This window comes from Motacilla alba, chromosome 2 (assembly GCF_015832195.1).
Source record: "Motacilla alba alba isolate MOTALB_02 chromosome 2, Motacilla_alba_V1.0_pri, whole genome shotgun sequence".
In the NCBI taxonomy this organism is placed as follows: Eukaryota; Metazoa; Chordata; class Aves; order Passeriformes; family Motacillidae; genus Motacilla; species Motacilla alba.
Window position 1 is genome coordinate 14,067,005 of NC_052017.1, and position 25,278 is coordinate 14,092,282.

Sequence of the window (25,278 nt, forward strand, 5' to 3'; positions counted from 1 at the left end):
GTGGCTCCCAAGGCACCCAAGTGACCCCTCACTCCAGAGGTTCCCAGCCAGGCACTGGGAGGAATTGCGGTCGAGCTGCCTGGCAGAGGGATACTCAGGCCCAGCCCTGGAGCTGCAGCTGAGCACTCCTGATTTACAGAGCTGGCTTCATTACAAAGGCAACACTGGACACAGCAAAACCTGGTTTGGGATTTGTGTTTGTGTAAAAGTTATAATAAAATCTTTATCTGCAAGATAAGTTAACAGTGAACCAAACATTTCCCAGCTTCCCACTCAATCCATGAAAACCCATCTTTTCTTGAGCCCTCCTGTGCAAAACTGTTCACTCACTCTCCCAGATGTCATGTACGCTGCAGTATAGAGACACTACATTAAACATTTTGACATCACCTACAATTGTGTCTACTGGCTCAGACACCTCCAGCACTTTTTTTTTTCTGACATCTTTAGTATTTCACAAGTGTTGGAAAATAACTCATGATTTTCATACCCATCTGTGCTCTCCAAAGGAGTCCAGAAAGCAGCCAAATAATTCAGTGATTTTTTTTTTCAGCCATTTGTGAGACTTTTTCCTGTTGATTTCCTATTGCTCAGCACAGCCAGCCACTGGCTACTTGACACAATAAGATCTGAGCAGAGCATTGGGTAGCCCTTGAACCAGTCTGTTGAGCAGTTTTATTTACTCCTCAGAGCCCCAGTGATCTCGGTAGCACATTTTTGCCACCACTTCTTTGTGGTATACTATAGTGGACAGCTGCTCACTACTTGCATATTCTGACAAAATCACAGAATATTCTGAGTTAGAAGAAACCCACGAGGATCATCAAGTCCATCTTTTAAGTGAATGGCCCATACAAGGATCAAAATCCACAACCTTGTCATGATTAGCACCAGATGTGCTTTTTTCCCCCTGCAATAAAGAAGCAGAAAAGAACAATGTGGCGAAAACTAATTTTTATCTTCCAATACTTAAATTTCCCACATTTTTGGCAGACTGCTATCCCTCTGGCATTTGCTTTTACTTTGAATGGCATTAATTTTTACCATTTTTAAAACTTTGGCTTTCTGGCGGCTTCCTTCTTGCCTGGCAGTATTAATATTATATATTGATTTACCTGTTGAAACATATAGTCCCTGCTGTCCTTATCTCTGGATGTCAAAGTTACTTAGCTACCATTTCATTTGTCCAGTGCTTGCTTTTGATGGAGCTGCTTGGAGCAGTAGTCTGTCATTTCAATTTCATTTTCCAACACCACTAAAACAGTTTTGCAATTACAGCTGTACCAGCATTAAAAGCTTCTGCTAAAACAGCTGTTGTGAGACTGCACCCTAAACCACTGCACTGCCCAAGTGGAACATGGGGTTAAATCACAGGCCACACTTGAGTAAACTAGAAACATAATTCCTTTCTTATTCCAAAATGCAGCTAGAAAGCAAGCAGGGGGAAAGTGTTTAAAATTATAAACAAATTGCAGCACTGCTGTTTAAGTTAACCATATAAAAACAAGAACTGACCCAAGTTCCAGGAGCCACACATAAAGGCACGGGGCTTAGAGCTCTGAGCCACGAGTTGATAGCTTGTGTTTCCCAACATGTTACCTTCAAAAAGGTGTCGAACGGCGCGCTTTTTTATTTTTTTTAATCGGTAATTTCCCAAGTACCTATTTTAAGGGGCACTTTAAAATACCAAGAGCATGCTCCGAACACCAGCAGGCTCTGGCCGAGGGATTTGGGGAAAGCGACTTTTTAGCTCGGAGGGTGCGTTAGCACCAGACAAGCTCGCTCATCGCTTAGTGACTTGCACTGCTCCTGGCAGCAGCTGCCAGCAAGAGGGACGGGGGATCCTCCTCTGCCCAGACTCCCCGCTGTGTCCGCGCGCGGAACCAGGCAGGGAGGGGAGCAGGAGAAGACCTGTGGAAAAGGGCTGGGGTCGAACAGCCTTCCCACACCGCCGGCAGCGAGGGGGCGGCGGGGCAGCCCCAGCCCCGTCCCCACCCACGGAGCCAGCCCGGGGGCGGCCGGCCCGCCGGCAAACCCCGCCAAATAAGGCGCTAGCGGGCGGCACGGATGGAAGCGGGACAGAAGCGGGCACCCAGCCCCGCCTCGAGCAAGGCTCTCCCGTCCCTACCGCCGCGCCGCAGACGCCTCCCCGGCCCGCTTGACGGCAGCGGGGAGGAATGTGTTTCCGGGGCGGGTAAAGCGGAGCGCGGACCTCCCCTCCCCTCCCCCGCGGGCCGGGCTCCCGCAGCAGCTCGGAGCAGGCGGCGGCGGGCAGCCAGCGAGGAGCGAGCCCGGGCGTCCCGCCGCGCCCAGCCCAGCCCTGCCCAGCCCAGGACGCCGCCGCAGCGAGCCGGGCGGGCCGGAGCGCGCCCGCTGCTCGGAGCCATGGCCGAGGTAACGGGAGGACGGGCGGGGGTCGCAGCCGGCCGGGAGCGAGATGAGCGGTGCCTGTGGCCGCCTCGGGGCTCAGCGCCTCGGGCGGGCTCCGGCGGGCGGCGCGGGACTGCGAGCGCCGCTTCCCGCGCCGGGAGCCGCCGCCGCCCCGTGTGCGGGTCCCTCGGCGCCGGTCCCGGGCGGAGGAGGGGGCGCCGCCTCTCGCCGTGCCCGCCCGGCGCTGTGGGCGGGAAGGTGTCGGGCCCAGCCTGCGGCTTCCTGTGGCGGCGGGACGGCGGCCTCGGGCCTCCCGTGCCGCCGGGGCCGGCCGGGCCTTTGTCCGCTCGGGGCCGGCGCTGCCAGCGGGATAGCGGCTATCCCGGGCGGCGCCCCGAGCCCTCCGCTCCGAGAGAGACGGAAGCCGTGCCCTGTGCCCGCCGCCGCCTCCCGCCGGTGGTGCCCGGGGCAGGGCAGCACTCGGCTGGGAAAGTTTCGGGCGGCTTCCCGGGAGGGCGGGCGGCGGGAGGAGGAAGGTGCCTTCCGCGGGAAGCGGGCGCTGGAGTTACAGGAATGGGAACGAAGGGAGTGAGGCAGTGCAGGAACTTGAGTACCCCGGGTTTTGACCTGCACATATCTGCAGAAAGCGAGCACTGAGAGCGGGGTCTGTGCAGTTTGAATGACGGGATGGTCGCAGTGCAGCGTTTGGCTGCTCGATCCGTCCAAACTGGCTCTGAGCCTCTATAGCTTGCTATAAACTTGTGTCCGGATGGAGTGGGAATGTGAGGCCTCTATGCCATGTCCCACATGGGGATTTCTGAAAAATCTTACAGCAGTAGGGCAGTGCTTTGTCTCCTGTTATTGCCTTCAGTTACTGGTAGTTGGAAGGGAACACGGAGCGATGGGAAATTCATTCTGACTCACTGTTCAGGCCCATGTCAGATGTCTTTATGTTGTGGAATAAGTATCTGACTGCCTGTTAAACTCATTAGGTAGTCTTTGTGACTGTTTATGAAAAGAAGCTGATCAGCGTTCATGTTTGCTTCTTCATTTGTCCTTGATAGAATACAACAGTCCATTCATGCCAGCACATGTGTGCATAGCTGTGGGGTGAAAAATGTTGATTTTTCTGGTAGATTTGCCATCGCTGCTACAGTCCTATTCATGCCAAGGTACACAAACTTTTAGGAGTAATGATTGTCTCCATTTAGATTAGTGGAACCACTCATGGCTAATGCTACTTGTGTGCTAAGGTGTTGAAATTAAGCAGGACCCTATGTATGTGGAAAGAGATTTAAATGACTTGTACTCCTGGCACGCAGATCATTTGGTAGGTGATGGTAGCAGAGTGAGGAAAATTAGTTTTGAGAAATGAGGCAGCTTGGTAGCAGATTTTGTTGTTCTTGGTTGTTTGTATGGGCCCTTTTAAAGTAGTATTATACTACTAGAAGGATGTAAATTAGACTAAATTAAGCAAGACTAAGAGCAAAGACATTCACTGTCCACATCCATCCCAGCGACGAAACCGATGATTCATTCTCCTGTCACAAAAAATATTACTTGCCTCTGGGTAATGATTAAGTAGCATTTTGCATGCTTGCCTAAGGCTCTATTTATAAGGGTTACAAAAACAGTGAGCCATTGGCAATAGATTGGCAAGACAAGACAAGTTTAAGATGTGAACACCTTCAACTTTTGTCCTTTTCAAAGATGTTTCAGCTGAAAGGTGAAAAGCTGACAGGCATGCATAATCTTACCTTAATCAAAGTTGGAGCTGATAAGTGGTGTATCTGTTTGCCAGCCACATGATAAATGAACCATATTTATTTCAAAATGAAATGTCAGCAGTTAAAAACTGTTGTTCTCTGTGGGTGCAGCCAGGGAGCTCATTCTGCTCTCTGTTCAGGCATCTGATCTGTACCATGTCCCCAGTAATGCCCACCCTTGTGAAGGACTGATTTGGAGGGATGCTTGTTTCTTTAAGAATGTGCAGGAATTTCTGATGGGAGCGCAGAATTTTAGTGTTTTGTCTTGAGTATTTTAAATGACTCAAGTGGTTAGCCTTACACCACTTCCTTTGGGAAGTGATTCCCAAAGCTGAAAAAAAAGCTGTCTGAGAACTTTTCCTGCTGTTCTTTCATCCTGATTCATGATTTCATTCCTCTCTCTATACCTCTCATTAGGTAGCTCTGCTGTAGTTCAGATTTGAAAAAAGCTTGTTTGCTGTAGCAGTAGCTGAGGAAGTAGATAACTTGGGTGGCGGAGAGGTGAACTTGGGGAGAGCCGTGCACACATGGGGTGGGCACGTGCTGTGGTCTCCCTTGCCCTGAATATAATTCCCTTGCTGCTGCTGGTATGAGTGCCAGTCAGTTGTTTGTAAATAGTTGTCATGCCTGCCTTTCCACCCAGTCTCGATTTAGTTGGGTGATGTGATGCGCGCTTAGCTTGTGGTTCTCCCAGCTTCTCATCAGTCTGCGGCGGGCTTGGTGCTTGGCTGTGGCTCTTGGTACTGAAGCAAGGTGCTGCAGCTGTGATTGCTCAGCAGGCTGTTAAGTACCTTGTCTTGATGGGACTCTCAGTAAGCAGAGGCTCTAGTTCTGCATCAGGCTCCGTTTCCTTCTGGTGGACAGCCATGCAGAGTCCCTGTTATTTCTCTCTTGCGCGTGGTCCGAGGGCCTGTATTTCTTCAGTGTGGACCTGCTGGTGAATCCTCTGCAGCCTTTGCTTGTGTCCCCTGTCACTGCTGCACAGGAGGTGGATGTATGACTGTGCTACTTTCGCTGGTAGTTCCCTTCACATTGTGTGGGGAGTGGGTTTTGTGGAGGAAGGCTGGATGGAGGTGCTGGCCATTGGTATATTTGACCTTCCTCTTCCTCCTCATTCCTTTCCAAATGTGTCTTGTGCCTCTTCCATGTAAGACACACTGTTGTAATCAGTGAGGCATTGCTCAAATGAAGTTAAATCCGTATTAATCAGCAGCTTTAAGATTGCTCATGCCACCTCATGAGGCACTTGGAAAAGACATTGATTAGATAGATTGAGAAAAGACAGAATCCATACTTAACAATAGCAGAGCCTATTCTGCCTCCTTTGCTTTTCTAGAATGTCAAGTCATTTATTTTTTCCAACTTTTTTTTTAGGATGGCCAATCCTCTTGGCATCCTTTTAATTCTTAGGGGCTGCCGTCAGCCCTCTGAGAGGGAATCCTTTTGGGACTGCCTTTTTCTTTTTTTTTTTTTTTCCTTTGCCTTTTAAGCTGCTTCTATTGGTAGAGCCCATAAAGCAATTACATAAATTTAATCAATCTTAAAAATGTAATTAAGGCAATATGTAGTTAGATTTATTTTGGAAGTGTCATTAAAAAGTACTTGCCAGTATGTGTACTATTCCCCTATGACTAGATTTTTAAGTCAGCTGGTATATTCTGTGCCTGGTAGAAAATTTCCGGTTTCCCAGCAGCAGAAAACTCAGAGTTCAGTCTGTGTTTTCCTGCCTCTCATCTCCCATCTGTCTTTATATTGCTGGTTCTACAAATTGTTTTGCTTGCTCCACTTGCCTTGCTTTGAAGTCACCTTCTAATAGCAGCATTCTCGCTGCCACTTCTACTCCAGGTTTTTCAGGCTTCTGCTCTGGTGTAGGTGTGCAGGGACGTTTTTTAGACAAACACATCTCAGACCTGTGCATGACAATAAGTTTTTGTTGTAGGGGAGAGCTAGCTGCTTTTTTCTAAAGGGGATGTTTGTTTGCTTTTCAAAAGGGAGGGAGTATCACAGATTTGAGAACAAATGAATAGGTGAACAAATTCTGTGGCTATACTGGCAATATCTGTGATACTGGCAGATACTGGCAATATCTGTGTGTGATTTAATGCTCCTTTTGTGTCAGAAAATTAAAATCTGTTGGATGGTTCTAATGCTGCTGAATATTGTAATTTATGGTGACAGATATGTTCTCCTTTTTACTGTGTAGTTCCTCCTTGCTCTGCGGTGTATTGTGTTGACAACTTTCTAAAAAGAATGATGTTTCTTGTCATGTGGTAACCAGAGGGGACCACAATATTGACCAGTATCTGTCAGTTGTTGTGGTTATGGCGTTTCTGGGGTAGCCTACAAAGCCATTTTTGTGTTTACCCACAAATGGGAAGACATATTCTATTTATTCTTTTTTTTTTTCCTAATTTGTCCTGCACAGGTGTGGTCCAGTAACCTAAACTCCTAAAACTGTAAGTCAGAATAAATTTATGAGAAGACTTTCTCTGAACTTTTTCTCTCCCACCATGTGGATTATTAGTGTAAGAACCAGTAAAAAGTATATACGGCTTCATTGTAAGAAATTGTTGTGTGCTTGAGCTGTGTGAGTTTCTAGCCTAATGTGAGACACATCTAAGCTTGCTGAACAGCTTCTCTTGGGAATGTTATGCAGGAAATATAAATTCTAACTTCTGTGAACAAAAAATGAGACACTAGGCACCTCGTTATACATCACTAAATAATATGATTGCTTTTTTTAGTACTAAAGGTGCTCTCTTTAGCAGAATGTCGTTATTAAACATCCTGTATTTTTGTAATAAGCACCTTCTATTACTTTTCTATTCATAAACTAATCAGAGTGGTTAGTGGACTTCCTAGGCTATTGTATTTTCTCATTAATGGATTGGATATGTTCAGAAAGATGGTAAAGTCTCTATAACAAAATTTGCATATAACCAAGCACATGGTAGGGGAATTAGCCTGATGAGACTGTAATATTAATGTTTTCTTTTGCAAAAGGTGATAGAATTACTACTTGTAATCATCTTTGGGATGTCACTGAGCAGAGGCTCTTTAATATTTCAGTGATTTTCTTGGTGCTATATCTTTTTCATTTCTCTTTACAGTCGGCTGCAAAATGGCTTATGAAACATGCTTTCTGTCTTAAAAGCAGTTTCATGTGTTTAATTTTTTTTTTCAACAACAGCAACAAAATGCCATTAGTATTCTTGTGGTTTTATTAGAGGGGAAGGTTTTGAGTAACAAAGCTGAGGCTGGAATCTTAACTTTGTTGTTGCTCATAAGAGCTAAGAAGAAACTGGTCTTTTCTCACCATCCTTTTCATTCCTTTCTGTCGCAGAAAAATGTTTTGCAAATCTTTGTTAAATTAATGCAGTTCTCACATTTTGTCAGCAAATCATTAGACTATAAAAGTCACTTTCTCAAAAATTATAATCTCTAAGACCATGTTTAAGTGCAGATTCCTCTTTATAATGCTCATAAACTGCAACATATACAATACTTAATGCCAGTATTTCCTCCCCCAAATGATTGGCATCATATTTGTAGTTGTCCTATTTCTGCTTTGGGTTTTGTATGAGATCACTTACTCAACTTAGTCCTAGTTTTGACTCACTTAGTTTTAACTTCTGTTCTTGGTACTTTCTAGTGTAAAAGCAGGAAGAAGGGCTGTTGTTTGTACGAATTCTGTTGTTTTAAACTACAAATTTCTCTGTAGTTTTTATACTACAAAGATGTAACTGTATTTAATTTTCTGTTATAGCTATTAACAATTTTTTAAAACTTTGTAGATGTCCAAGTAAAAGCATTTTTGATGTGGAAGCTGAACAGAAAAAGAGAAACCTTTCTTCTTTTCTCATCTTTTGTGGTAGAATGAAAAACAGTAATTATATATTGGGCTGAACTGAAACACTGAATTTACCCTCATTCAGAGATGACTGATTTGTGGTTATTTAAAAGAGAAGAAAAATAATTGTATCAGATTAATTTAGGAGGAGTCAGTATTTCACTTAGGAAATGGGGATGAGTCAAAGGTGGTATCTTGGATATCAGTGCATGCTCTGGAAAACAAATCTGAGACTAGGATGTGTAGTTTGGCGTAATCTTGCCCTTGAAGTAAAGATTGAAATAAGGATGTGTCCATTCGAAAAGGGGGATAAGCTGGCATTCTGGTGTTTCTTAGTTTTCTTTGATGGAATTGTAGTTTAATGTGTCCTAACATGGGCTTACCTTGGGTGGTGGCACCAAGAGCCACGTCTTCCCCTTGTGCAGGAAGCTGCATCTGATCTGTCCTCATCTGCTCTGGGTCCTTGTAGGCTGGCAAGACCTGCTGGGAGTGATCTTCCACAAAGCAGAGGATGCTCTTCCAGTGTGCAGTGGGGTAACCAGAGCATCCAGGAGCATCTTGGGGGACCATAGGAGGTCATTTGAAGGACCTGGCATTCTAGTAGCTTGGCCAGCATCCTTCACAAATTCAGCTGCTTAAGAATTAAACTGGCAACATCCAGTTCCGCCTAGACCCTGAGCTGTCTGGTGCTCCAGATCTTGGGTACAGAGGTTTTGTATAAAGATGAGTACAACCAGAAGGAAGGCCTGTTTCTGAAGTGGAGGTAAATCTGAAAGAATGTCATATTTTTGATGTTAAATCAAAGCACTCTCCCAGGTGTCAAAAGATGACACATTTTAGAAGTTGGTTATCGATAAATTTGGAATAAATTTTGGATCAGGATGACTTCTGATATTGCTAACACATCTTTGAGAATGGAGTGGCTGGTGGCTTTATGCTTGTCCAGTCAGCAAGTGAAATGCTCCCTCTTCTGTTAAGGAAAAGGAGAAATGAGGAAATCTTTGCTATCATCATCCACAAGGTTGGCTAGGGTAAGCATGGTTGATGTGCTGCCAGTGAATTCTGGCTGGGCTTTTTTCTTATTACATTGATGTTTTATTTTCTTGTGTATTAGGAAATTAGTTTTAGTGGGCTTAGGATAAAGTCAATAATTACTTTCTCAGAGCTTCTTTCTGTGCTTTTGCAAGGTTGTATTTAGTGTGTGTTATTGTGCTGACTTTGTGATGCCAGGTGGAGATTGTCCCAAAGCTGAAAGGCGTGCTATAGTCCATCTGCATAAAATACAAGACTTGTCAGTTTTTTAATTCTCAATTTGCTGATTTTGTGGCAGAATAGATTAAAAATCTGTCTTTCAGTTACGTATGAATATAACTTAGGTGCATTTCCAAAACATCTGAAAGTGTTAACATTTTAGAAGGTACCACTTGTTCTTTGCTTTTACTGTGTAGTAGTTCAAAAATGGGGATGATTTTTTTGTGTTGTTTTTGTCACTTCTATGCAAATACAAATCAGTGTGAGAAATTAATGTACAAGAACTTCAGTGTAATTTTTCCTGGGTGTGGACTTCAGCATAAAAAAGGAAACAGCAAATTTCCTTTTTTGGAAGAACATGCTGTACATACCAGCTATAGGTTGTTAAAAACGCGTAATAAAATCAATAAATAGCAACAAACATTTTTTTCTGTATATGTGTTATCTCCCTCCACTACACATATTATTTACATAACTTTTCAAAAACTAGACTAAAATGTTACCCGATTATGTTACAGATATCTCCTTTTAGTGAAAAATTCAACTTCAGCTTTAAGGAGTAACTATACTGTGTAAGATTGCTGCCAGCATTTTTGCCATTGCCAGCTGTCCGGTTTGGATAGTATTAAACGAGTTTGCACAAATACTGCGTCTTTTTGGTGCATAATTGACAATGCAGTTTCACTTTCTAAATGAAGAATATCTGTATTTAATATGATTAACATTTGCTTGTAGCTGGAAGTAATTTTAATGCTGTGGCGCTGCAGAGTTTTTAAAAAAACTCACTCATTAGTGATAACTCAAAACTCCGCAGCAGACAATTGCTTTTTAAATTTATCTGAATTTCATATTTTGTGAAATGTTCCAGTGGCTTTTGAGCCATGAATTCAACTAAAATTGTGTTTAATTTTCATAGGAATGTGGTTCTGCAGCAATTTATACCAGCACTAGATCTCAACTGTCCCTCCTGCCTGTGGCTGTGCAGTTTTGCCGTCCTGCTTGCATCAGCTGTGGAAGTTATAGGGCTGTACATTGAGTTATTGAAATAACTGTTCTGGCTGAAAAATAGCTTGGCCAAAAATTAATATTCAGCTAGGTCAGTTGTTGCAGCTGGGAGATCACATGCATTGTGAGGGACATGCTTCAGAACCAGGGGAGGAAGGGGAAAATGAGCAACTCATAGAGAGAGTGGGTGCCACTGTGGCAGTCCAGAGATAAGTTGGCATAAACTGCTGTGGAACCTCACAGCATCTGCTCGTGCCTGCTTCAGTGCTCTTCTGACTTGAGTAATTGCAAGATCAGGTGAGAAATCAGTCATCAAGGCGTTATTGCTCAGCTTGTTCCACTGGCTCAGCTAAGAGGCGAAAGTATTGTCCATAGTTGGCACCAGAAAGATGAAGGGTGCAAAGTGGGGAATTTAGGGTCAGGAGAAGTTGAGCCGTCTCCTGGTAGCAAACTGGTAAATGTCCATGGCTACTACAAGAAACCTCATATTTTACTCTCTTTTGCAGTGCTCTTAGAAGCAGCTTGCGGACTCCAGGCTTAAAATCCTGCTCTGGAAAGCAGCAGAAGTGTATGAATAGGCAGATTGTTCAGGCCAGGACTGCTTTTTATGAAGTACTTTGTGATGAGTCTGGGTGGTTTTGGTTTTGATTTTTTTAATAAAAGTCTTTTAAGGTTGAAGTCATTTTCTTCCTGAGTTTGATGAGCTTTTTGCAAGTGCTCAAATTTGCATCAAAGTCTGGATAAAGTCCACTGTTGGTTTCAGTTTGTGCTTCTGCCTAGACTTTTATCAGTGCCATTGAATTAATAATCATCATTAGTTATGTACACAAAAATATGTAACATATGTATGAAAAATTAAATATATATAGAATTAAATTATAGTCAAAATCTCATAGGTACAGATTTATAAGGCTGTATGTAGTTCTGTGGGATGACCAGTTTTTTATTGTTTCTACATGATCATTTTTATGGACACTGGCATTAAAAGAATGTTGAGGACAAGAGTTGTTTCAGTAGAAGTCTAATTCCAAATTGCGTTTGAATAGTGAATCTTTTTAAAGACTTGATGTTAAATATTTGAATATTATCTGTAAATATTATTTCATGTGCTTGCTGTTTAAATTCTGAACTAAAATATGAACAAACAACAACAAACCTAAAATCCTTCAGTATTTTCTTTGCTTCTGTTAATTTTTTGGCCAACTAATTTATTCTGATAACCTGTAAAAATAAAATCAAAATAGTTCCCAAACTGGCTGGCTGTGTTGCAGAGCATTTATAAACAATTCATCCAAGATCAGCTTAGGATGGTTGGCATGTGAAAGCCTGAATTTAGGCTGGTTTAGCAGCAGAGAGCCCAGTGTAATTTTGAAGGGCAGTCAGTCTGACAGCCACCTGCCCCTTCTTAGAAGCTGTTTCCTCAGCGTTCCTCTGTCCATGTGGAGGTCTGGTTTTCACTGAGGCTTACAGAAAGTGGCCTTTGACACAGAGGGGAAAGGGGTGGCCCAAGGTCCAAGTGGAGCTGCCTTGGGGTAGAGGTGGGGGGAGGTCCCTGAGTTGTTAGCCCTGGTTCAGAGGTTGCTGTTGTGGAGATGCTGCAGCACTGCTGATTCTTTCAGCTGCAGTTGGCTTTCGTCTTGAGTTTTGGCTGCTGAAACTGTACCCTGGGTGTTAATGATAGCTCCTGGTGGGTGAACTCTGCCATGTAACGACAGATGAGTTTCCGCTGAGTTTTCTCTTTGTGACGTGCCAGCTGCTGGCTTCCTGCAGTACCTGCAGCAATAGCCAGCAGCACATTTGCAATTGTTTTTTCTTAAAAAATAGATAAATGAGACACTGCATTTATTGAAATTCTCTAGCTTTTTACTAAGAACATACTTGCCTCTGTTCTGCTTTTCCTTTAACAGAAAAGCTTGGATTAAAGTAAGTTTAGCCAGATATTGTGATAGTCATGGAGGCAGTACAGCCTCGGAAGCATCAGTTACAGTCAGCTGTGTAAGAGCTATATTTATGTGCTTTACTAAACTTTTCGTTTCCCTATGTGGATAAATGTGAGGTTTAAGTTGCACAAAATTAAATAGTGTCTTTATGCGAGTAGTAAGTGGTGCAGAGTATGCAGGAATTTAATACTACCACATGTACCAGACCCCCATGTTTTCTACTAGAATAGTTTAAATCATTATGTGGCATTCTTGATTGTAATCTGTCTGTGATGGAAGTGCTAAACGTAGTCAAGAAGTCTTGTAGGCTGGAAAAAAGTATGTAAAAAGTTAAATGTCCAGTTCACACTTTCTCCCACCAAAAAAATGGTGTTATATTTAGACTAGAGATGAAATTAAGTTGTTATGGCAAAAACAACTCATGGTTCTAAAAGCATTTGAAAAGTACTGAAACAACAGATTTTTAAAATTCTGTTTTAATCACAATTGTGTGAAGAGATTCTTGTAATAATGAAAATCCTGAAATATTTGTTTCAGAAAAATGCCTACTGATAACAGCAAGATTGAGTACGGTGATAGTTCTTAAAAATTTCTGGAGACATGCTTTGAGTCAGTGAAGTTGTGATGAACTGTTGGAAGCTTATGTTTGAAAGAGTATGGAGAAGGGATATTTTTGACAGTGACAGTTTTAATGGGAAAAAAATTACATATATTTGTTATTGGTGCATGTCCACCTCATATATTTATCTTTAAAGAGGAAACTTTCTGGTGTGCATGTATAGACGTGCTGTAGGTGTAACAAACACTTTCAACCACAGTATCGGTAGCAGTGGGCTTGGTGTGTTTTAGTGGTTTAGGCTTGGAGAGGTGCTGCCTTTGCAGGGTGCTTGCACACCAGCATAAGCAGCACAGGATATTGTTTCGTCCTTTTTAAAATTCAAAGAGCTTCATTGTATGAATCCTCAGGTTCTGTGGGCAGGATGCAACGACATGGAATTTCATAGGCACAACAATTTGAGAAGTGTAGAGCAAGATGTAGTTGCTGACTGGATTGTCAGAGATGTAAATGTTATAGCAGAAACTAGGTATAAGCCATAGGCAATCAACAGGTAAAGCACATTGCTGATGTTTTAATGAGGTATAGTTGCAAGTGTGAGTGCTCTGATGGACAGCATGCAGAGTTTAATTTCTCTCCTAATTTAGTGTTGAACTTTAAGCACAATCCACCTGCTTGTTAGTCTAGTTTTCCATAATACAGCTGTCAGAGTTCATGCTGTAAATTGCAGTTGGTGGATAATTGCCTGGTAAAATTATTTAAATAAAAAGGAACATTTCTGGGAGAAAGAGTACCTGACTTGGCTCTTGAACAGTTTCATATATGTGGTCATCATGCCCAGGTTGCTTGTTCTTGTGAGCTGTGTCAAAGTACTACCTGCCTTTCAAGCACTGAGATGCTTTCCAGAGTAACTCCTGAACTGTGGAATCTTGGCTTCAAATTATGATTCAACAGGTCAAGAAAGTGTTATACAAATCATCTTTTCATGTGCATACAAACCAAGCCATGGACAAGGATGGTTAATACAGCAAAGGAGTGTTCTTAAATTAGTAATGATTTGTCGTATGGTAGTTCTGTGACGATCTAGTCATGAGTTACAAGCTGTCTGTGCATGGCAGTGTGTACACACACTGTTTGTTCTTCCTTCAAAAGTGGTGCTGACTAACCATGTTAATCCTGCCTGCCCTGCAGCGCTCTCCAAAAAGCCTGAGAACAAAGGGAAGAGATCAAGGTTGCACTTGGGGTTTGCTGACTAGAAAGATGAAGGCTCTTTCTCAGTAGCTGCATCTTCAAGTTGCCTCTGTGCATCTTTTTCCTGTTCTTTTACCTTCTCTCACCATCGTCAGCATGAGCTTCCGAGATATGTGGGTTCTGAAATGGAGATATTTAATGAAAAGACAAATCGTGGTGTGATTCTTGGCACTGTCCTGTGCAGGGCCAGGAGTTGGACTTCAGTGATCCTTGTGTTTCCCTTCTGTCTCAGAATGTCCTGTAAATAAATTGAGTGGGCTTTAGTAGCAGTAGTCTTCTTTACAATTTACTATGGCACTTGTTTTTCTTGTGATGAGTATTACATAGGTGTGCAGCTGATTGCAGGAGTTTGTCATTAAGAGAAATTGTCAATAGATTTTGCTAGTGAAAACAATGAAATGCAATGAAACACATACAGAAATACAACGAAATCAGGCATGGTATGTAATTTACCCTGCCTTTCTAGGTTTGCTATGTTCCATAAAAGTCTACATTCTGTAGGTTTTTCTGGCTTTCCAGAAGTTCCCTAGCTGGCTTTGGTTCCTTGTATTTAGCTCCTTATATTTACTTTTAATGTAAGTCCCTAGAGAAGTCCATATAGTTTGGATTGGTCAGGTCTGCAAGTAGAGAGGGATTTCAGCCCAGCATGCACAGGTCAGAGTCATCATCCATGACACAGGAGGTTTGCAGTTGAGGCTCTCTCATGTGTCTGAGTGTGAACATACATCTGTTTCCCTTCAGTTTCCTTCAGGGTAGAGCATTTGGTGAGAAAGAAATAAAGTTTCTACTCCAGATTACGCACCCAAGTCTCTGTTTTTTCTCATGGATGATATGCTGTAAATCTGTAAATATTACAGGGAGCAGTATAACTGAACCCCACTTATACCTTTTTATCCTGCTCCTGCTATATGAGCCCTTCAGTAGGTAAGCTAGAGACAAAACTATCAGCTTTTCTGTCTCTGTACCTTTTGTTCTGTGTAGCAGAACAAAGGTTTAATTAAAGCTCATACTAGTATATCCTGTAGGATGATAGAGCATTCCCAGGAACTGGGAATGCAAACCCTTTGGGGCTGAGGAGGGAGTGGAGCCCATTTACCTTACTTTCTGTGTATGCCACAGTACTGTAAAATATCTAGGATCCATTACCAACTTCTGTCGTGTCCCAACTGGGTCTACTGCAGTTTATCTTTCTCATTGTGCAGAGATGTCAGATACCAGAAAACTTTATCATCTGCAGTTGTTTTGAAACCTCTACCTGTATTTTTTCTGATTATAGATGAAATTTATTTCTTCCATCAAGAAAAGTCTTCCCCACTATTCCCTGCAGCCAGGCATCTTACTTGGGCAGATTTGTTTCCATTCCATAATTCAAATCAAAACCAAAGAATAGTTTGCATAAAAATACCCAGTTGCTTTTCATTCCATTATTTAGAACTGTCAGAAAGTTGAGAGCTCCCGTGAAATCCAGAAGCAAACACGACCAAATTCTGTATGAAATAATTGGTCAAACCACGTGCGTGCTTGTGAAGTTAGTGGTTCAGTCTTGAGGCAGCTGTGTCCTATATAAACTAACAAACACTCCATACTCTGGGGACACAAGATGATACCATGAACTGCCTTCCAGCTCTGTTCTCATGAGCTATGGCCTCAGCCTGCTCATACTGGTACATGAACATTTTCATTTATTCTTCTGAAGAGGCCATGTGTTGTAGGTGCCCATGCTGGGATTTCAGCAAAAGACACAAGGGTATTTTAGAACCTAACACCTACTGATTTTTTCCCACTGCATTCAGTCCTTTTTGGTGAATTTTAAGCTACTTGATCTTGTGGGAAATTTTTTAGGGCTGTATGAATCAACTGTGGGTAGTAATGTAGTGTAACTCAGAGTCTTCACAGTTGCGTTACTCTTCGTGTTTGTCTGCCTTACTGGGCACAGGAGCGCACCACAGGAGTTTCGATGTCAAACCTGTACAATTGTGATATCTTTTCTCATGGTTCAGGCGTGCAGAAATGTGTGTTCTCATCTCTTTTTGGATTCCTAACCCTGCAGGGGAATCTTCTGAACTAACGGTGACATACACTAATTGTGGCAGGTGACGTTACAGAACCATACTGGAATGGAGGAGCCGGTCTCCCTAACCTAAGCAGAAAATCAGTTTTCTGTAGATTTTAACTCTCTTGTAATTGAAAGTTAAGTCTTAACTAGTTTATTATATATTATTTAAATCTATAATGCCCTGTTAAAACAGTCTTTATGGAAGTGATTCTCATGAGTATTTGGAGACTTGTTTTATTCCATTAACTTAGAAATAACCGACAGAAGTTAAGTCCAATGGGAAATACTGTTGATTCTTTTATGCTGTAGCATCACAGTAGCTGAAGTGGGTATGCCTTAAAGTTTTCTCAGGAAACACTTTGAGTAAGCAGTCTTGACGTGCTGAACTTTTTGTGAAAAGTTATTTCAGTGCTAAAGAATTTTTTATTTTGCACTTCAGTCTCTGATAACATCCCATTCCTTCCATATTACTGCAAGCAGTTCAAAACCTGCTGCGTTCATGTCTGTAAAGTTACATGGGGCAGAAGGAACATTGTGGTCTTGAGCCATGGCGTTAGGCTGGTAGATAGATAGGCTGTTGAAGGAAGGCTTACTTCTAGCATTCCCATTTGGATTGGTGTGTTGCAAAGCCCTGCTCTGGGGACTGCACTTCTGTTGTCCATCTTGACTTTTCCCATCAAATTCACTTTCTCTGCATGGGGATGCTCTGCTAGTTCATCTGTCATGATGCAAGGTCAGGAGCTGGACCTCTGTGAAGGGCAACCATCACAAGGCTGGTCTGCATCCAGGGAACAAACAGTTTTGTAGGCTGAGTTTAGGATTGGGTTCTTTGATTAAAATTGCTGGCAATTCAGGCACTAGTGTTTATCCCAAATCTCTGCTTGTTTAATGAAGAATGCATCACGTAGTTTCTTAATGATGGTCCTGGAATTTACTGTGTGGTGTATTCTGACTATACTTCAGCATCACAGTAACATTGATTAAGTAAATAAGATAGCTGTGAAGGTCATGAATGAAGAATTACCAATTTAAGACTTGTGAGAAAATCTATACCACAGGCTTGAAAGCTTTAATCAAAAGTAACTCAGTGTAAAACTTTTTTTTCCCCTTTTTTTCTTTTTTTTTTTTTTTTTTTTTTTTGCACTGGTACTTCAGTAATATGCCTCTCTCAAAACAGAACAGCAAGATGCCATTTTAGTGCTTTCTTTCATAGTGAATTGCTTCTTTACAGTGAATAGTTGTGCAAGCAGATATGTTCAGAGTTGTTTCATGTGCAGGCAACTTGGGGATTGTAATTAATGACATCTGTTGAGGGAGTTCTGCTGTCAAGAGTATTTGCAGGTCATTGCTAGAGGTTTGTAGTCACTGTGTAATTGCTGTCCCCTGTCACTAAGGTTGTTTGGTTCTTCAGTCCCTTCTTTTCCCCCTATTTTTTTTTTTCAGAAATATCAATGGGATTCATTCTGCCAGTCAGTAAAATTCACACTGAAAAGCATGGTCCTCAGCTAATGCCAGGAAATCTTCTGGAGGATGGGAAGAAGGAACTGTTTTAGCAGGGTAGCCATCGAGTTCTGAAACAGGCATCTCCAGAGACTATTTCATTCTGCTTATTTTAGAAACGTGTCTCTTCCTGCTCCTTTTTTAACCAGAGCCTTCATGCCTGGGGGTGGGGGCTTGGCTGTGTGACCAGTGTAGTCCAGCACACAACCACGGGCTCTGGCTGAGCAGCAGGAGCTTTTGCTTCCCCACCCCTTCCAAGTTCTCTTCTTCTCCATCCACATCTCCCACACCAGGATAAGTGATCTTGTAGCAAGGTGGAAGGAACAAGACACTTTTTTGTTGGATTAGTTTCTTTGTTGGATTATTAGACATATCTTGTTCCAGCCCTCCTGGTGGCCACAGTAATGCTGGCATTGATCAAAAAGGAGAGCAGCAAGAGTAATCAGCCAGGAGGTTGACTAACAAGAGGGAATAATCAGCAAGGAGAATGGGGCAGTTCTCTTCAGTGACTTTCCATCCTTGCACTGCATGAAAGTGGCTGTAAACGTATCAGCTCCAGGAGGAATCAATTCCGTGCAGCATTTCTGAACCAAGATTTAAACCCATGAAAATACAGCTCATGCTAAAAGGTGTCAGGCTGAGGGAAGCACGAATGTGAGTCCAAAAGTGTGAGTTGTGTATTCATTTCTAGGTTTATAAGTGCAATTAGAGTGGTGTGTGGGGATATGAGTCAGTTGGCTGTCTGGATACTGCTTTTAAAAGGTGCTGTCTGCACAACTGCTCAGCTCCTACTGCACGCTGAAACGTTTCCCCCGTGGTCTGGTTGCATGTTTCTGTGGAAAGCTTTGCAGTAAGGCACAGTTCAGAATGCAGTAGGGCCAGATGCCATGGAGTGTTTTCCTGTGCTTGCCATCAGCTTGGTGGATTCTGCATTACTGGGTGAGAGAGCAGCTCAGCTGAAGGGAATAATACTGCAGGAACCCAACACGTCATTGTTAATATTACCTTAATATCTGTATAAACTGTGGCCTGTGAGCGGGAGAGTGATGAGAGGAGAGCAGCATAGCCATCAGTATTTACTTTCAAAGGAATAGATGTGTGTATAACTCTTACCTTTCTTCCTAGATCATATTTGCCCAGTTAAGTTTCTGCAGGGATACTATTGCCATTCTGATAAACTTAAAAAGGCTTCAGTACTGTGGAGTGCTTAATTTCTGAATAGCTTGATGATTAGCAGAATGTGAAGGTTCTAAATACTTAATTTACAAATTCAAAATTCTATGGAGAAATAATCCTTCCTTCTTTCTGTTGTCACTTAATGAGTCTCTCATTTCAAATTAAAAGCTCCAGAAATTTCCACTGAAGTTGATTTTATAAAAAAAAAAAAATTTCTTCAAGCAGTACTGTTTGTCGAGACAGTTAGCAAAAAAAAACAACGTGGAAAGCATTGAATCTAAACATTTAGGGTTATATCCATGTTTGTTTTCCTAAAATATTTAACAAAACTAGAGCGTGGTTCACAAATAATTTTAAAATGGTTCAGAAATAATTTTAAAATCAGTTTTTCAACAGCACAACATTTGCAGCCTTTTAGAAAGGATCCAAGTGGTGATACAGTATTAAAGAGATTTCAGTCTCTTGGCTTTGAGTTGCTTTTTTTCAGGGAGGAAAAAACCCACTTTTTCAAGGATTCTGGAATCTTTTTCAAGGCTTTAGAAAGGGGAGAAGAAGTATAATAGAAAATAATTAAATGTTGCATAAAAACATTAATTCATTGTAGCAATTGGGGTTTTTTTCAGTTGCAGTCATCTCCGGTTGAATACTGACACGACATTTAGTTGTAGCTCCACCAAGGATTTCCAAAGGCTTCCTGTGGCCAGCCGGTGTGCTCGGGAGTTATTTATTTGGGTTTATTCTCTCAATGGAAAAATGTGCAGGAGGGCAGTTCCTGCTGCTGACTAGGGACTTGCTGGGGAGTGCATTCGATGCTGCAGGAGGGAATGCATTCGGCCAGCAGGAGGGTGGGAGGACCAGGGTGTGCGTGGCTTGGCTTGCACGGGACAGCAGTCAGAGCTGAATCCACTGCAGCAGATCTGTGCTCGCGTTTCCCCAGCGCTCGGCAGCTGGAAAAGCTGTTCAGCTGAGGAGGCAGAGGAAGCGAGCTGTGCGCGCCGCTCCGGAGAGGCATTGGCGCAGCCATATATGGGAAAGGACATTTTCCTTGTTAGCTTTACCGGGACGCTGTGCCCAGAACTGCACTCGTCATGCGGATGCGTTTCCACTGGAACGTTTCTCTTCCAAAAGGTCTTAATCATAGCTTTAGCACTGTGTCACATCTTTGCTGACTTATTTATACAGTCTGTGTGGACTCGCTGTGCATCCACTCTTAGTCTGCCCTAAAAAGGTGAACTGTTTATAATTTTGTTGTCTAGGCTGACAGAAAAGATGGTGCTCACCTGGTGCCAGCAGCTTGGCTTTTTTCTTACTGAAAAGCCCACCCCATTGTGGGCTGTACTAAAAGCAAAACTGCTGAACACAACATACCTACCATACAACCAGAAAAGAAGAACCTGAAAGTTGAGCAGCCTGGTAAGGACTTGCTGTCCAGACTACTGGTCTGGTTGGTGAGCTCCTAACCAAGTAACCACTGTCTTTCCTAGCCTTGGTTCAGTCCCTTCATCTGTCTTCCACCTGCTCACATTCCCTGGGTCACCATTCCCCTCTGATCAAGGTTTGTGGTTGCACGTTGAATTTAGGTGATTGCTTGTAAAGGGACTTAGAGTGTTCCTGGAAGAGAGTTTTTGTGAATGAGGGACTGGTCACTTGCAGCAGTGTGCAGAAAGAAATTCAAGTTGCATGTATGCAGAAAATAGTGTTGAAAAGTTAAGTAAGATATAATTCACAGTTCAATTTTTTCCTCTTTTTTTAACCAGTAATTTCTTTTATATTCTCTTAATTCTGCTGTGTCTAAACTTCGCTGCCTGTCCTCTCACCATAGCATCCACTGAAAAGGGAGCCAAAATGATTTATCAGAAAAATATGAGCCATCTAATACTGTTGTTGGATACAATTTGTTAGCAAAGGTTTGGCTTCTGTTTGAAACTTTCCCCATCAGATTTTGGAGCGGCCATCCCTTCTCTGATAGGTCTGGCTGGATGCACACAGTAACAACTGTGTTTCAGTGTGCAAAACCCAAAGATCAACTGCTGTACTAATTTGAGCATTGCTTACTTTGTTGCTAATTTATACGAAAAACAGTATGTCTTCTAGAAAAATGACATATTCTGTTTAGGAGATTCTGCCAAATTCACTTTTCCTTGGCTATAGTGCAAGATATTTTTTAGGAGAAAAAGTCATTAAGAATACTTTTGTTTCCTGGATGACTGGAGAGGCTTTAATCAGCAGCAGCATTTTAGGGTGTTCAGGGAAATTGGCCATTATCATCTAAGTTCTCAGAACACTTATGATGAATAAAAGAGAAATATAATTTAAAATAGTATCAAAATTTAAAAGGCAACTGACCCTGACTGACTACCTGCTATTAAGGTAGAAAACAATTTAGAAAAATTTAGCCTTTCAGTAATACTTATAGCACGGAACATTGTTTTTTCTTTGATATAGGTGGTATCCATTAATTTTCTGTTGTCTAAAGAAGAAAAAATTGGGGTACAGTTTATGTCAGGGATGCCTTATGGTGCATATTTTGAGATGAAATTTCTAGTTTGTTGTATAAAGTGCAAATCTGTGAAATGTCCTTTGAAGATTATGAAGAAAATGTTTTGTAAAGGGCCTTGGTGTTTATCTTGAAACAGAGATGTGAGTCTAGAAGCTCTGTTTCCGTCCTGTATTGCTGTGGTAGGTTTATTTAGAAGTCTTTCTCTGATAACATTCAGAGCATAAATATTTTGTATAAGGTGTTAAAAAGTTGGTCTGGGTTCTTCCTCCCAAGTCAACAGTGTTTCCAAATTTCTCATAGCTTGCTGGTTTACCTATCAGAAGACCATTTCAAAATAATTTAAGCTACCCTGTTTGATGTCTTCTAAATACAGTGTAGCCCACAAACATGGTTTGCATTAGGGCAAAACTATCCAGGTTGTACAACTAAGATAATTAGATTTGCATTTGTTCCGTGTTCCTTGTCTCCTGTGAAACACTGTTATATGTCCACAGCTTCGTGAAATTATCTTTTTTGCACTCACTCATTAGAGTAAATCATCCAGTTTGGTTTCTGTTTTGTCTTCCAGACTAATTTCAAATGGCTCACGTGTGCTGGCGTCCTCTGTTGCTTGATATGGAATGGATTAGCCCAGCAAGGTAAGGCACTTGATTGCACTCCAGTAGTTAACTGCTGCTTTACAACTGTATCCTTTTAGCAGTTATTTATGTGGCTAAATACATCCTCACTAGACAAATTCTAATGGCAGTTGGTCAGCCATATCTCATGTTAATAACCTGTAGGTGGAACTTAGTTTACAAAAGCAGAGGGAACCAAAGTGAAACGCTGTTGTTGTAAAACACCTTTTTGTAACTGAAGTGACAGATTTGCGTTCCTCGCTAGGTGGAAGCGACTGCATAAAAGCAAACGCAAAGTCATGTGGGGAATGTATACAAGCAGGACCAAACTGTGGCTGGTGTAAAAAAACAGTAAGTGTTGCAAAAAATCTTCTTATGGTTTGGTTTTTTCCCTTGGTTTCAAACTTTAGTAAATACTTTACCCATATAGAAATGTCTGTTTTCATTAATAGTAATTTCCTGTAGTTCTTCAATTCGATACTTATTTGTACTTTAAAAATCAAATACTGTGATTTTTCTGATTTGAGTATGTTTTTCACAATGTGTTTACTTCTCCTTTTCTAAGTCCCAAGTGTATACAGACCCTATAAGCTGTCTCATAGTTATTTAAAATTACTCCAATGTGGAATCTGTCTGAGTATGCTTAATTATAGTCTTCCAGTGTCTTTAGAGTTAGAGCTAATTTTATATAGATGTAGGTGAAGTAGGGAAAGAGATTGAAGGGGGTTTTTCTTCTAAAAGAAAGATTTTCAAATTTTAGTTTTCTGTTGGTAGCCCTGAGGAGTAAGAGATAGGTTTGTGTGGGTGGGTATTTTATTCATTATGAAACAAAAAGGGTATGTTAAGAAAAATTAAGTTCAGGAAATTGCAAAATATAAGATATAACCACTCTATGCTGACGTATCATCTTCAGGTTAGAAACAGAAGGGAATATTTTCTGTAGCTCTGATTTGTTATTAAAACTGAGAAATTTTCCTTTTTCTTGCTAGGAGATGATAATTTATCTTTATTTCTATATATTGCCTACTTACTATTCCCCAAACCAGCTTATAAACTTGCAATATTTAGTTAAACTGACTGATTTCAGTGATATAATTTCACTTTGAGCTGTCAGATTTCTCTGGTAGGTCTGTGTCAACAAAAACTGACAAGCTTTAGTATACATTTATTTATATGCATATTTTAGGGATGGGGGCAGAATCAGAATTGCCAAGTTTCTCAAGTGGAAACCTTATTTATTTATATTTGAGGTTGGAGCTTTTTTAAGGTTTGGTGTAATGAGAATTTGTTGTTCAGAACAAAGTTAAGGATTGGTTTTGCTTATGGGTGTTACTTTCAGATTGAATTTCCCCAAAATAAGAGTTGTCTGTCTTTGCCCTGCTCTGTCAGCATATAGCTATTACTTTGTTGTGGAGTACTAAGGTACACTTATATAATTTTAATTAAAAAGGAAAGAATGTTAAAAGCAGGCTGTATGAATAGGTTCACATTATTGGTAACTATGTGAAAATGAAAGATTTTTCTACTCGCAGTCACTTTTAGAGTAGCCAGTTTAAACAGATGTCCCACTTCTAATGGAGTTTGCATTGGGCTTTATTTTTTTTCCCCCTCTTGCATCTTATACACAAGTAAGTATAAGTAGATGCAAACTCCTGGAGTAAATAGTAGTCATTGAATATATGAACTATAATTTAATGTATTTCAAGACCATGTGTTTTATTACTGAACTTTGGAAAAAAATAGATGTGGTCATTGTAGGAAGAGCAGTTGTGGGTAGAGTTTAAGAACATGCCCATAGCTGTAAGCGTGATTCTCTTTTGCTGTGTTTTCCAGGACTTTTTGCAAGAAGGAGAGCCAACATCTGCCCGGTGCGATGACTTGGCAGCACTGAAGAGTAAAGGCTGCCCTATGGAAGATATAGAGAACCCCAGAGGCAGCAAACAGGTGCTCGAAAACCGAGAAGTAACAAATCGTAAGAAAGGTGCTGCAGAGAAGCTGAAACCAGAAGCCATTACACAGATCCAGCCACAGAAATTATCACTGCATCTAAGAGTCGGTAAGGACAGTTTCGTTCCAGTTTTGGGATGATTCTCTGTCACCACCACGTCTGCATTTTTTGATTTGCATGTGTGACCATTTTGTTACAGAAATGACTATTTTTCAGATAACGTGAATGATAGCAGAGCCATTCAGTTCAGCTCCAGGTGTGTAGGTACTCCAAATACTGTTTGATTTTTGAGAAAGATTAGATATTACCACTTTTTCTTTTTTCCCAATAGAATTTAGGAGAAAATTGATGCAACACGGATTGTTAGATGTATCAGAAAGGTAAAATTGTTTTGTTTTCAGTGTTTTGTAGTTGATTTTCTACAGTGTGCCTGTAGGATGAAAGTAGAGGAATCAGCAAAAACATAAAGTTACTAGAACATTTCCTTTTGCTTGAAGTACTGCTGCTTCCTGCAGTCTGCATGTCTAAACAAAGTGATTTTGCAGTTATGCAGCACAATTTTTGGGTTGCTACATAAAATACCTTCCAGAGGCTAAAGATGTGGGCACAGAACCACAGCAGTGAAAACACAGAATTGTGTGCCATTTCTAGCCCCTAAAGAGAACTTTATCTAGTTCAAATGAGGGGGGCAGGGAGGAACAGGGCTAGTGGCTCACTTGAGCACAATGGAGTTTGTCCTCAAGGAGAGTTCTTAGGTACTGTAGACACATTGAGCAGCTGCCTTGTATTTTCCTGGAAGAAGAGCTTGTACTTGGGGTCAGCTGCTTGGTGGTAGTTGCAGTAATAATTGGAAGGTGATGTGAAGCAGGCTCAGCATGATGTAAAGAGGAAAGTAATGAAAATTATTTTGCAGTTTTGGTATGGCTCCTATTTATTTCTAATGGGAACTTTTTTGCTTCAAACCAAATTATTGTTCCTCTGGTGACACAGAAATGTCTTCATCAGAACATAGCAGGGACCTGGGCAACCAGAATCTAATTACCCAAGAGGTGTTTGTAAGCACTTCCATTGGTATTAGCTCTCTGAGGGACTGAGAACTGCAGAGAGAGATACTTGCTTTCTGCGCAGGCTTTTTGAAATATTAGCTAAGGAAAATCTAAACAGACTTTTGTGCTGGCTTTTTTCCCCTTTGTTGTTTGGGGGTTTTTTGGTGAAAACCATGTTACATAGCTGTGTGACTTGCCCATTTAATGCTTTTCCCACTTCACTAATTTTGCTGATGTTTAGTAAATGTTTAGTAATTATTAAGCAAACTTAAGTAGCAGCAATGCTGCCATTTAAGCTCAATGACTGAGGGGAGTGGGCAATCCTATTGATTTAATTCCTTATTTTGTATAAAATAGGCAAAGGAATACTGTTGCAGTTTCTGGGAAAAGGGGTGTGTGGTATGTGTGTGTAATCCTTCTGCACTGTCTTTCAACATCAGAGTGAG

At 41.5% G+C, this 25,278-nt stretch overlaps 2 protein-coding genes across 3 annotated transcripts in view; both read left to right on the top strand.

Moving 5' to 3' along the window:
• The first annotated feature begins 2,052 nt into the window (after window positions 1-2,052).
• Window positions 2,053-25,278, top strand: part of ITGB1 (integrin subunit beta 1) — a 43,586-nt gene continuing 20,360 nt past the window's right edge. For both annotated transcript variants that reach the window (XM_038127076.1, XM_038127077.1), the window contains exons 1-4: window positions 2,053-2,394; window positions 21,790-21,859; window positions 22,104-22,189; window positions 23,672-23,894. In XM_038127076.1, the coding sequence (XP_037983004.1) occupies window positions 2,068-2,394; window positions 21,790-21,859; window positions 22,104-22,189; window positions 23,672-23,894 (706 nt within the window). In that variant the 5' untranslated portion in view covers window positions 2,053-2,067. The remainder of the gene's footprint in view (window positions 2,395-21,789; window positions 21,860-22,103; window positions 22,190-23,671; window positions 23,895-25,278) is intronic.
• LOC119697035 (translation initiation factor IF-2-like) lies at window positions 2,405-21,781 on the top strand. Its single transcript, XM_038127078.1, has 2 exons — window positions 2,405-2,906; window positions 19,978-21,781. The coding sequence occupies exons 1-2, from the start codon at window positions 2,438-2,440 to the stop codon at window positions 19,980-19,982; spliced, it is 474 nt and encodes a 157-aa protein (XP_037983006.1). The 5' UTR covers window positions 2,405-2,437; the 3' UTR covers window positions 19,983-21,781.